Genomic DNA, 14,308 nt, shown 5'->3' with positions numbered 1-14,308 from the left:
CTTAAAAATGCTGAAAGTAATAACAATTATAATAAGTTGGGGGGAGTAGCGACCTTACACACCCGAGTGCTCCTGGGGAGTTCTGTTACCGGACATACAATAATAATAACAATAAATAAATATTATAGGGACATTCTTACACAAATTGACTGAGTCCCACGGCAAGCCGAGAAGGCTTGTTTTGTGGGTACTCATACAACGACATAATTATAATATATAATATACAAATACTTAAATACATAGAAAACATCCATGACTCAGGAACAAATATATGTGCTCATCACACAAATAAATGCCCTTACCGGGATTCAAACCCAGGATCATCGACTTACTAGGCCAAACCGGTCGTGAAAAAAAGAGCAAAAAAAAAAGAAAAAAGAAAGATATGTCAAAAGAAAATGCGATTTGCAAACGTTATTCGCCACTTAAAACACTATAATTATATTTGGTTCACAGCATTTATTTGGTGCAGATATAATGCCTGCAATATTACCCGAGTACATTAAAATATGAATAAATTAGCATAAATTCAAAAGATGGTCCCTATAACAGTTCATTTTTACGTGGAAAAATGGCTTTCATGTAAAATGTTTGTCAGACATATTTTTGGAAGTACATAGTACAATCATTAACTTAGAAATATAGGTAACATTTCACGAATAAAAATACGGTAACACATATTTTTAATTATTTTTTTAACTTATCCTACGCAAAATAGAATTGGAGAAACTGACATAGGGACTACCATTCGACACGACACGTATAGTAAAGTATGAATCCGCTCTAAGTCCCCTTACATAGACAATGGGAAGTAAAATAATTCTTGTTCTGAAAGAATAAAATGTAAAATGATTAGGTAGGACAATCCAAACTTCTAAGGTCGCGTAGATCAGAAGTAGATATGAATTTGTTCGACAATACGATAGGAAACTTTTCAGCATTTACATTGGCGCATTTTTTTCTGTAATACTATCTAAATTGCAATTTGTGTATATGCTAAATTTTTTATATAATTTGGAGCCTTTATTTTCCATGGAGTCGAACGCTATATAGCAGCTATACGAGAAAAAATAATACTTTTATCTTACCTACCCCATGAATAGTGAAGATCATCAAGGAGCATACTCTCTGAGATCAATGGAATGGAGTGCCTTTCGATTGGAGAAAATTATAGCGTATTAGAAATATACTATTTTGTAATTACAATGTTGAATATTCTAAATTGCGTGTTTTGACAATTATTGTTGACAATATTACATTCAGAGTCATCTTGACATAACTTTAGAAATCCATAAACTAGTCTATACTTTTTAAAATGATGGAGTAAGACTGACGAGATTACCGCTATGTATAAATGTTTTACGTCAAGTAGAATTTTGCTTTAGAGCGACATCTGGCGTTGAGTAGAAAAGTTAAGGCGTAATTGACTACAATTAATTAACTCATTAAATGGTTTTATTTTGGTCCCTGCAACGATTTGACCCCAGTTATATTATACGAAAAATAGCTTATAAAAATACTTTTCACATGATATACATGGCATTTGTATACACTCTTATTTCGCTGTGTATCAAGTAATTTTTAGAATGACGATTTTTTAAAACTGTTCATTGTGTCCCTTTAAATACTTTATCATTGGTGTTGATACAAAAAACATAAAGCATTTTTTATATTCTTTCGAATAAAATACGCTAAAACTTTTTATATCCCGGGTATAAGGAAATATAACTGCTTATATGCGCAACTTCTTTTTTTATATAGCTCGGTCCCTGCAAGTGATCCAAGGTTGGTGCCATACAATAAAATAATACTACGATTAAGAGCTTTAAAACGACATATGTCTCAACAGTATACATCCATGGGACACTCCCCATACAAAAGTGCCCATTGTCCTTTCCTACATTATCGTTAGAGTTAAACGGTGCGCGGGTTATTTTAAACGTCAGGCATAAGTACCAAAATATGTTAAGGCACTAATGAAACATATTTATATATATTGAAAATGAACTATATTTCCACTCATTTATTATTACACTACATTATGGATGTAAACTTAAAGGTTCATATACCGTTAGCGCTTGTGGTTAGTTCTGTACTATAACTGAATGTACTAGCGTAATAAAATAATTTAGCTTTCAATAAAAGTTATTTCTCCTAATCGCATTTTGATTCAAACATGCGATTGTTGGTCCTTCGAGCCGGATACTATAATAGGAGCTATGAGACCTAGAGGATCATAACATTTTCCAATAAATGACAGAACTGTTCTTTTTGTATGATTGCTGTCCTCATCATAGGGGGGACACTCAAATGTCAAAGAACCTACCTACCGGGAAAACCGAAATTCGCCAATTGCGGGGATCTTTCTCTTTTACTCTCACTAAGACGTAATTAGAGTGACAGAGAAAAATGTCCGCAATTGACGAACTTCGATTTTCGCGGTAGGCCCCCAGACTCCCATAGACTTATGACGTTTACTTGACACTTGCACCGTCTGGGCTATCAAAGCTGTTGCCAACTTATTATGACTATAGGGAGCGTGCATGAACTGTAGGAGGCAGCACAGCAGCTGTCAGATTTTTGGCGCGAAGCGTAAATGTGCAGAACCTACTATGCACAAGAAAACACTTGACGTGTAAATGTGATGTTTATTGTTCCGATTCAGACCACAAGATGGCAGACCCTCCAACGCGCACGGTCCCTATTAAGATGACAAGAAATTCAATCTCAGACAAAAAGGCATAATTTATCGTCATTCGAAGATCATCCATAGAATTTAAGGCATAAATAAATAACCGAAAATAACCGTAACTGGTTTTTAGATTTACCGTTATTTATAACCGGTTATTTCGGTTACGGTTTAAACCTGTTTGCATTATATGAAATTCAGCTCGCTCTGCACATTCATCAAATAGTTTTTGGCTTTGCAAATTGTCTTGCAAATTATTAGAAGAATTATTTAGAGTAATATAATTTCCTAGGACCGAGACTTAGCGGGCGAGCTCAAAGACGTGTGGCTCGCTGTCCAGAACAAGAGAGAACGGGAAAAAGGCAGCCAGGATGTCATGTATAAGGTTAGTTACTTTAAGTTAGTTAGTTTAGTTACTAAAACTAAAAATAGTTAGATTTACACAATTTTAATTTCTATAGCCACCTTCGTTTTCCATCATTAGTTTATCTGCCATTATAAATTGCATTAAGTATAATGTCTCCGTCTTTATATCCAAGTGGTTCAAACTTGGCTTCCCAGATTTAACACACACGTGCGAGTACGTGCATATTATATTTATTTTTTTGAATATGTTTCAGGTTTACGACATTGATGGTATAGGTAGCGACGAACCTGAAGATTCACGCGACCAAGGCAAGAAAGCTGTCAAATCATCCAAACAGATATTGCTCAACGCCGGACAGAAGTCGGAGTTTGACTCCGGCATGAACAACTGTCAGATCAATCAGAGCCATGTCAATAATACTGACAATACTACGTATTGCACCCCAGGTATGTCATTCATACTAATTTTTACTTTTTTCATAATTTTTAGGCCCTAGAAAGTAGGCTTTTTTGAGGTTAGACCGGTTTTTCTCAAGATTTCCTCCATCAGAGGGCAATTTGTAAATATCAATGACATTTGCAACGAATTCACTTTTACCGAGGTTGGAACCAAGGCTCAGAATCGGTTTTAAAAATAGCGGTAAATACCGGTTTTGTTGGTTGGTTTTACTCCGAACTTTTATAAGAAAGCGAACGCTTGAAGAACTTTATTGTAACCTAAATAAACCGGTTTATTTGATGAACAACCATAGACGGCCGGCCGGGTTGGTATTGTGCTGCGTAAACAAAGACATCCACATAGAAAAAAAAACGGTTTTTATTGTTCTAAACCGGTTAATCTGATAAGAACTTAATGGAAATGTTCTCCTAAAACCGGTTTAAAAATAACGGTTTTACGAACCAAACCGAAATTAAAAGGTTTTGCGCCATATACATGATAACGGTTTGGAAATTTAACCGGTTTCCTTAGTTGCAACCCACAATTCACAATTTCTGGTTTAGATTAGAGTCACATCATCAGTCAAATCATCCAAACAGATACTGCTCAACGCCGTTTCCGAGATGACTGACTGTCAGGTTAATCAGAGTCATTTTCCACGTTTTTGGTCAGATCAACGATCAACGGTTCATATTATGGGTGTAGTACCTACGCTGCATCTTCCGGTACTTTGTAGTTCCCACATGCGATCTGGCCAGCAAAGAAAATGAAAATGAAATTCTAAATTTAAATAACAAGGTCGTTTTTTTCTTGCCATTTTCTATTTAGTCCGCTAGGAGTTCCGAGGGTTTACGTGAAGCCCTTCTTTCGCTCGTTCGTTGTTTTGCCTTTTTATAGCTCGAATATGCACTTTATTGGGACCGTGCGAAGTGCATTGTGGGGGTAAGTAAAGCGATCCCAGCGCATAAGGTGGTAAAAATTATAACTAACTGCGGATAGCGTCTTTAACATTTCATACAAGTTATATGGCTCGAAACGAAACTTTAATTTACGATTACTCGTAACATATCATTTAAATTGTATGGTGTAAGGGACCATTGTAATCTGTATGAAATGCTTAATATAACTAACATATTTAATTTGATAATTATTAATACTGTATCCGTGTAAATAGCTTTGCAAATGCCACATACTATGTTATATTTTTCTAAAAGTTAAGAATGGGTAAATAGTAAGTTATCCTTAAAAGATATACATTCAACATCGCGGACTTTTTTGTAGACCCATGAAAGAGAGACAACCCCACCATACATTGTGTTGTTATAGCTTAAACGGATTAGGCAGCGTTTTCGATTAAAGTTACTAGCCAGCGTGATTTTTTCTGACAACATCGTTATATTTAAACCAATTTACACAAAACCTTAGCAAGTTAAATACCTAAACCTTTCTCAAGAATTACTCTATTGATAGATGCGTCGTATGAAAATCTGTTCAGTAGTTTTTAGTTTTGTAGTAGTTTTATAATATGTAGTGCATTGACGTTTTCCCTTAGACTTGCGGACGCTAGGTTGCGTGACAGTCGTGCACATAGCGAATAAGTTAATTTTTTTAAGTTTGATAAGTTTGACCGATATCTGTCTGTGCCACTATAGTTCTTAAACGAATAAACCGATTTTTATACAGTTTTTATTATTCAAAATCAGGTTTTCAAGTGGTGTTTCTGAGATATGTTTTATCGAGACTATTTATCTTTTTTTAAATTAAAAATCTCAACATAAAAATTCTCTCATCATTCCAGTATACGGACAAATAGTTTCAAGCAGAGAAAACCACAATCAAATCAACGACATACAGCAAAAACTCTCATCCAACGACACCAAACCATCTACATCATTCAGGAAAGACTGGAACACGGTCCACGGGAAGACTCCGGAGGGCTGGGACGAGTTCTCCAAACGGAACATATCCACCATCAAGAGTGGAGAAGAAAAGAAATCCGAGAAGAAAGTCAACGGGAAGCCACACTATGACTTCTTTCCTGTGTTCGACAATAAGGAAGATTCTCCGGAGAATTCAGAGGTCAGTGAGGATATTATAGACTCAATGCAGAAATTAGTTCTGCGTTCGACTGATAAAACAATTTGTGATAATAATACAAGTGCTCTCAGCTCTTTAAGCTCGTAGTTCGCTTTTAGGCATTGTTGGGAACTAGTCAGGTTCAATGTAACTAACTGGCCATTTGTAAGTTACATCCCAGAATACTAAAATTACACGTCGATTGGTGAATTTATAGGTATCGGCAACGGCAAGGCGAAGTCACGCACATAACATGTCATGTAATAACAGCGAGATTTAGAAAATAGTGTTCTTTTTTACCAAAAAGTTTCTTCAAAAGCTTAAATATTCCACTTTGAAGTCTCATTTTCTCTATCATTTTTTAAATATACTTTTAATAATATTGCTATGTAGTTGTGTGTAGCATGAGGGTAAAACCAGACGAGCGTAATTTTGTGATTTGTGACAGAACATGGGCTATGCGACGAAAAAAAAGACACTTTTTAAGATTTTTGACAACATACCAAACACAACCTACGTAATTTGGTCGGGTTCGTTGTTATACACCATAAAACCATAGCCTACTATGGTGGGGGTATAAAAAAATTAAGAGTGACAAGGACAAACAATAACGCTTTCTCTGTTACTCCTACTAAAAGATACATAACACTATCCCGAGCGCTCATTTCCAGCCACCGCTCATATATATCAAATATCAAACATTTATTCAGCAAATAGGCCACAGGGGCACTTTTACATGTCCATTTCTACAAACAATAAAATTACAAAAAACAATTACAAATATGGAATCGATGAAATAATAAATACTTTATTAGAGATGTATACTGTCTCTAAATGTCAAATTACACAAAAAAACTATGATAAAAAAATAAAACCAACAAATACTAAAATTCTTTAGAGATGTATAAGTCTCTAAGTGTCAGAGATAAAATATAAAAAAAGATATTAAATTATCCTTAGAGATGTAGAGGGTCTCCAAGGCTTGAATTCTTATATAAATAATTAAAAGACAAAAAATTAAATCAGACAAGAACCGAATATGATCCAGTTATACTACATACATGTATGAAACCGAATGCAGAAGTAATTGAGCAACCGAAATTACTCGACTCACAACTCAAAAAATTACGCTTGTCCAATTGTCAAACGCTTGTCAAATGTGTCAAATTGAACATAACAAAACAACTTTTTTTCACAGTAAAAAAAAATACCTTTGAAGGAAAATGTGAAAAAATACCCCCCCCCCCCTCCCTTATCTCCAAAGTTTACGATTGAAAAATAATATTTTTTTTACATAATAATAACATTATCATAAAGAGTACAGGAAAAATTAAAGTAGACCTTTATCTTGATAACTTTTTTTATTAACAAAAAACATTTTGTTATTTAATTTGCAATTTAATCCCATTTGCGGGTGTTTCTTATAGTTGAAATTCCTATGAAATTATGCTAAAGGCACCATCTTGCAAATAAAAAAAAAAAATATTGTAATCGGTTCACATGATAAAGAATTATCCCTGAAAAACCAAAATACATACAGATCGCACAAATTAGTTAGCCAATTCGCCCATAGATGGCGCTGTACACATCACGCTGGTCTATCTTCACCTCAACTCTCCTGCTTATACTTACAGTACCCAATCATTTTGCTTATGTACCAATTTTGTACTCAAATGACAGATCAGTTGGACAATACCGATAGTAATTTTAGTACTGGGGATATGAAAACAATGTAAGCCTTATGCAGTTGCAATAAGATTTACATATGGTCAGTTAAACGGTTAACAGTGTCGACGATTGTACGTTTTACTGACAATATTGATATCTGACCACAATACAAATATTCAAAGTATTCTAACTCGTGACATTTTGTGAAATAGCAATGTGCCTATTTTTCAATATTGTCAGTGAAACTAAACATTAGAAATAAACGCAGTTTTGATTTGCATTTACTCCTGAGATTGAAACGAATGAAACTCGAACAAATTGTGCAAGAGAAATCTCATTGTTAATAACATTTTGTATGAATGAGAGTGAAAATTCATTTAGATAGCTATTTGTTGGTGTATGACATCGAATTGAACAGTAAACTATTTAAATGTATTTGCATTATTTCTATCTGAGGGTGTTTACAGAAATACATATTGATTTAATTATAAAAATGACATTAACTCCTTTTATTTGTTTTTCTAGCGATTAAAGAAAACCTTTAGCTCAATGTAAAACAAGCACTTACAGAAAAAGACTTTTCATTTTAAGATTAGAGTCTAAAATCACGTAGAAAAATTGTGGGTAGTGACTGAATGGGTTATATTGTCATTTGAAAATTCAAAAATGGCGGCCGAAAAGTGGAGATAAGATTCTGTTCTCTTCTTCATTTTGTTTTACTGGTATTTTAGAAAATGATGATTGTTGTATAACAATTTATGTAACACTACCCTTTAAGCACCATTTCTGTGACTACCCTCAGTACCCAGCATTGTGTGAGCTTTGTATGTGCGAGATATTGGTGAATTTGTACATTTATGCTATGTTTATCATTGTTGCCAAGTTTTTGAATATAAATAATATAAATAACGACAAGCTCATCTCGCGATAATATTCACGGTTGTTTCTTAGTGTCGAGGGAATGAAATAAATAGTTTTTAAAAAGTTTATATTTGCTGATTATTAACATTATTGACAAAATAGGGTTAAAAAGCTTAAATTCTTAGCATACTTTTAGGATATTTTCTCAAAATCTGAAGAATTTAGCTCCGGTTTTCAACCTTAGCTGAAACAATAACTCCCTTATTCATAAACGTCCGGCGTATTGGTATGATGGAAAGGGACAAACGATTATTAGCGGCTTGTCAACTTTAGTAGACGTTTATGAATAAGGGGGTAAAACTGTAAGTATCATAAAATTACACTTCCAATAAACAATCACTTTCTTTTTTATATTGAACGAATATTTCCATTCCTGAGTTCATATAATACAAATCACCATTTTGTACTTTTACAAATATGACTTTAAACAATGTCACGAACATGCTTTCCCCAGTCTCTTGAAAGTTACGTGACAGATACTTTTAAGGATACTTTTACTCGTAATTTCAAGAGAATTACCCTGCAAAAATATGAAGGATAGGTGAATATTTTTGTTTTACATCCAATATCTAGTAATAAATTTCCTTGGTTAACCTTAAATCATGCCCTCTATTTGATTCATTCCCCCGACCCTCCTTTGATCTCAGCTCGCATTTTAACTTAGTCCTCCAACCTGTCCAACACTGCCAAACGATGCTTCTACCCACGGCAGACCGATTTATAAAAAGTTAATATACTGAATGTAATACATTCACTGTGTACAATAAGGGGCATTCCAGGAAAGTGTCGGGTACGTGACGCTTTTTTTTAAATACCACGACGGTGGCTAACAAGCATACGGTCCGCCTGATGGTAAGCAGTCACCGCAGCCTATGGACGCCTGCAACTTCAGAGGTGTTACATACGCGTTGCCGACACTTTAAAAACTCTTTTACACTTCTGCTAAAGCTGAAAATGTGGGTTTCCATTAGAGTCCTTATGCTTCATGTGAACTCTTAAGGACCCTGATGGAAATGTCCTTAGGCATATATGAAGTGTAAGGACCCTTCTCGGACCTTGCATGCTGGGTTCCGTAATAAAAACGAAACCTCAACCAATGGTTTGAAATTTATTTTAGTTAAAATATTTATGGACCGACAAAGATTCGTTATATTACGATTTGAAATGTAATTTCCAAGTCCAAATGGTTTGTAAACGTAAGGTTAAGCCCATTTTTTTCCGTAGAGTTCAAAAATTCTCCCTTCCTAGGGTTATCCCTCTGGTTTGTTTAGATATGTTTTCGATTTTCGAACCAATTATGTCAAAAAATATTTAGTTTAACAAAACTACTGATGTTTGTTCGGAAAGTTTCTAAAATTGCAAAATTTCCACAGGAAATAAGAGAAACTTTCACTGTGGAAACGATCGATTCCCAGAAAAAAATATGAAGTTTCCGGAACTTTATCATATTTTTCTGAAAAATTTTCCAACTTTTTGTAAACATTCCGCAACTTTCACGTCTGTAACCCAAAACATATTGTACAACTGTAACAATTTTCAAATATATTTGTGACAGTGAATGTGTTATTTTGACAAACATCACAAATAAAATAAATCGTATACCTTTAAGCGAGCAATTCTTGTATATATTTATTTCGGGGACATCGGAAACAGCTCTGACTTTAAATGTGCTATGGCGGTTTTCGGGGGCGAAAAATCGATCTAGCCAGGTCTTGTCTCTGGGGAAATGTTTTCTGAGTAAAGACATTAACTAAGAATAAAATCGGTCTGCCACTATCTACAATATCTACACCTTTTGACCTAATGTTAACTTAGTTAGAATTTTGTAACATTTGTATTTCAATCGCAGAACAAATATATCATAGCGTAGATTTTATATGGTTGTTTAGTCCGTAATAATATACCAGTCTTTATGTGCGATTTTCACATCACATATATTTGTATATAATTTAAGAGTGAATTTCAGTATTTAATGACACAATATCATATTTTTATTATGTTTACGATTTTTTGTTAGTTTTCGATAAAATTTGTTTGATAAATAGAGTTATCTATTCTGTACAGTCACCTGCAGTTACGAAAAAGTATTTTAGTAACTTAACGGTATTATTACATACTTTTTTTCATATGTAACGTTCTAAATTTCTACAACATTCTACAACAAAAGGGCGTACTTCGAAAACCGAAAAATCTTTCTCTTTTACTCTCACAACGACGTAATTAGAATGACAGAGAAAAATGCCCGCAATTGACGAATTTCGATTTTCGCGGTTATAGCCCAAAGTCCCAGAAAACGGCACTTATATGAAAATAACAATCAGTGTTGCCAGTTTTAATAACGTACTCGTAATATAGTTTTTAAATTGTGATGGAGTAGTTTTTCTTAATTGTGTCGCTTAACTTCAAACTCAAATAAATCCATTCGACCTCAAACTCAAATAAATAAATCGTTTCGATTGAAATTGACCCTCTTAGGAAATATCTAAAGCTTGACCAGTAATATATGAGCACGCGCCATATTGCGGAGTTTCATCGGAACTAAATTTATCATATTAAACTGAACTGTCACCCTATACATGAGAAAAACAGCGCCCTCTTGACAATGACCATATATTCCTGGTCGGGCTTTACCCTATTACCTTTTCTTAGTACCAAAATCTGATAGAGTCATACCAAGATAAGTTCAATCAATTTTTCGTGTTATGGCTCCATCAAGGTGTTGATGATTCTGATTTTAATAGCCCAGATGGTGCAAGTGTCAAGTAAACGTCATAATTTCATAGAATTTTGACGTTTAAAATAACCCGTGCACCGTCTGGGCTATCAAAATTACTGCCAACTTGCTTTTACTCTAGATGGATTTATCTCAGTTTGAAGTTAAGCTACTTTTAAATACTTTCGAATACGTTTTAAGATCAAAATTTAAAGACTCGAATCATTTTTGTGCTCTTTAGAGTTTGGCAGTTTTTAAAATAAAATTGAATACAATTCAGCTGTCAGATTTTACAATAAAATATATTATAGAATCTGACAGCTACGGAAAATAATTTCATCATGCTGATTTATCACTATATAACCTGAATGACAACTATTTCAGGGTTGGGTTAAGTATATTTATTTAAACACTTTATTCTTATTATTTTTTATTTACACCTACATGTGAAGCCCAAGTCTGAATCAGTGTATTTATTTGTACCAAATCTTAGTCTATTCCATTAGGATCTTTAAAAAAAAAAACAAAAGAAATGTGACTCGGTCATTTGACTAATGACATAATTAGATACAAAATGTTTTAACTCAGCTGAATAACCGAGTCACGTTTATATTATTTTCAAATCTACATGGAATAAAATGGAAAGCATTTAGATTAGATGATAACAATTATTTGATGCACTTTTATAGATTATGTGCTAATTATCGTATAGCAGTTTGACAGATCTAAGAAAAACCTTCATTTTATAGAAGCATGAAAGGATATTTCATAGAAAGTTATTTGATGATGAATATCGGAAATGTATTAGTGTTTATAATATTTTACATTGAATACACAATGTTTCGACATGGGTTTACCCTGGAGTGAGCTTGTGTCAAGTTTCAAAATGGATGTAATACAAATTGTGAAATTGCGTGTCATATTGAGTTTCAGAAAATAACCTCTAAAGGTTATGTATTCATGTAAGTAGTTAAATAATACTGTAACATTTAGCTGCCGTCTGTGATATTGAAATCACAAGAAATGTTACTGATGCGTCTAAAATATCGTCGTGTTTCAGTGATTTAAAAAAAAGTTACAGTATAATTTTACAAATTTAATTTAACTGGCAATATTGATGCGATTGACAGCTTGTCCAATGATTGGCATTTTGATCGGTGTTATTCTTGTAAAATTATAACCTGCCGTGGCAGCATGGTTCCATTTTTATCATTTGTCACTATGCCCGTCACTTTCGCGCTTACATACGTGTTAGAACGTGACAGGAATGGTGACAAATGATGAAGAGTCGACCATCATAGCCCTACTGATGCTTTATAAAATTGGGCCGCGGTAACAGTTGAATAAATTAAATTCAATTACATGGCAACACTAAACGTCATTGAAATAAATTGAGGCAGTGTTGCCACGTTATTGCCACGTTATTGCTTTTATTGTAGATTTAATCACAGATCCCTGTATTTTATTCCTATGTCATTCGCATTTATTTCGTTTTAATCTCTGTAAAAATATTTTTTGACGTGCTACTTTTTGTATTTAGTCTTAGTCATATCTTAGAGAGAGAGTATTCCTAATTTTATTAATTTAGACAACTTTTTGTGCCCTAGGCAGTGATTATGGTAAATAGTGCTAATATTGTTCCTTTGCGAGTTGTACATTATTTTATAGATATATTTCGATCGTATTATAACCATTGACTAGTCTATTTTTGCAATCTATTCTTCTTATATTATATTTTCATATTCTGTTAGTTTTTAATAGGTCTACCTCGAGCATACGCAAACATGTTTGGAACTATAATCAATGGACATTTCTTTAACTGTAAATTTATCAGTATTAAAAGCACCCTATCGTGTTAATTTAACATCTATGAATTAATAATTTAAAAGTAATGTCATAGATAGAAATAACTACTGATGTACGTGTTTTTATACTGATTTGTTTTCGATCTTAGACGTTGTATGTTGCAATGTAAAGGAATTATGTCAGATCTCTTGTTTACAGTATTTAAATTACATGTCATTTACAAGACTGGTTACGGTGGTTTTATTTTTGAAGAAATAAAAAACGTATAGGTATGTCGTGGTTTAATAAATATTTGTGCGCTTTGAATACTTTTATAATACTGGGAAGGCACCAATGCTGGATTTAGAGGTCTGGAGGCCTCGGGCAATAAAGAAGTGGAGGTCCCCTGGCCCCAAATTATTTTCCAAATAAAATGGTAAATTTTCCGAAGTCTATTGTGGAGGCCCCGGGGCTATAGCCCCAGTTGCCTTTCCCTAAATCCGGCCCTGGAAGGCACAAATTAGTAAACATTGGGCAGTGGAATCTTGCAAAGACCACTAAATAAACGTAGTTATTTTAAGAATTGAAAGAACTGCACTGACTGCAGAAATATATCTTAAGGTGTTTAGACTGGCTCAGGACTGACTCATTTCAAACAGACAGAATCATGAAATGTATTTGTCTTAGGCCTAGGTCGTTTTCACCCGTCGCCCGCGGCGTCTCGCGATTGTTTTCTACGCGGCGGGTACACGGCGGGCGAAAACGACCGCTCCCGAACATTACGAACACACCATACAGAGGGCCTTCCGCGAAACCACGTTCGATGTGTTGCCTCCCTATCACACTTACGCATGAATTTACAAGTGCAACAGAGAGGCAACACGTCGAACGTCGTTCGCGGTAGGCCCTCAGGCCGCGGGCGGCAGGCGAAAACGTCCTAGGCCTTACGCTAGCTAGTACAAGCATCCAAAATAAAGGGATGAGTATAATCTTCCTGGTTTTTACTGACTGACAAGTTGTGTTTGCCAGACTATAAATTGGACACTAAAAAAAAAATTTAATAAAAAAAAATAAAAAAATACTATTATTATTATTTTTTTAATTTACTTTAATATATATATTTTTTTTAATTTCTTGCGGTAAAAACCCACAACGTATCAGTAAAAAAAAAATGTGTTTTTAATTTTGTCGCATTGCGTATGTTCTGTCCCTCACGGGCGCACGAGTATAGCACATCTATATAAATACTAGGTCTATGACATTTTATTTCGGTGTATTGTGGCGCTGCCTATTTAATCAAAGAGCATATCATCACTACTATTTAATGTTTTTTGATGGACAATTTTCATACATACAATACCCCTCTGGTGTTGCAGGTGTCCATGGGCGGCGGTAATCGCTTATCATCAGGTGATCCGTCTGCCCGTTTGCCTCCTCTACCATAAAAAAAAAATAAAAAAAAATAAAGGGATTTCTATTCAAAGCACTGACATTACTGGCAACTCTGTAGTTGTCAATTTGATGTGACGTTTAATCTTATAGAGTTGGGGAGCCACTAATGCACAGCCAAATAATGCACAACCCAGGAATGTACAGCCCAATAATTGGCGTCCATCATGGACGCCAATTATTGGGCTGTACATTCCTGGGT

The 14,308-nt window shown here is 34.3% G+C and overlaps 1 protein-coding gene across 1 annotated transcript in view; it reads left to right on the top strand.

Annotated features, from left to right (window-relative positions):
- Positions 1 to 6,578, top strand: part of LOC133519553 (PIH1 domain-containing protein 2) — a 24,710-nt gene extending 18,132 nt beyond the window's left edge. Inside the window, exons 4-6 of the mRNA XM_061853559.1 lie at positions 2,982 to 3,074; positions 3,310 to 3,502; positions 5,293 to 6,578. Coding sequence (XP_061709543.1) covers positions 2,982 to 3,074; positions 3,310 to 3,502; positions 5,293 to 5,678 — 672 coding nt within the window. The 3' untranslated portion in view covers positions 5,679 to 6,578. The remainder of the gene's footprint in view (positions 1 to 2,981; positions 3,075 to 3,309; positions 3,503 to 5,292) is intronic.
- Positions 6,579 to 14,308: the final 7,730 nt, after the last annotated feature.

Source organism: Cydia pomonella, chromosome 7 (genome assembly GCF_033807575.1).
Source record: "Cydia pomonella isolate Wapato2018A chromosome 7, ilCydPomo1, whole genome shotgun sequence".
Classification (NCBI taxonomy): domain Eukaryota; kingdom Metazoa; phylum Arthropoda; class Insecta; order Lepidoptera; family Tortricidae; genus Cydia; species Cydia pomonella.
Note: the sequence above shows the minus strand (reverse complement) of the source record. Positions and strands in the feature narration are given on the sequence as shown.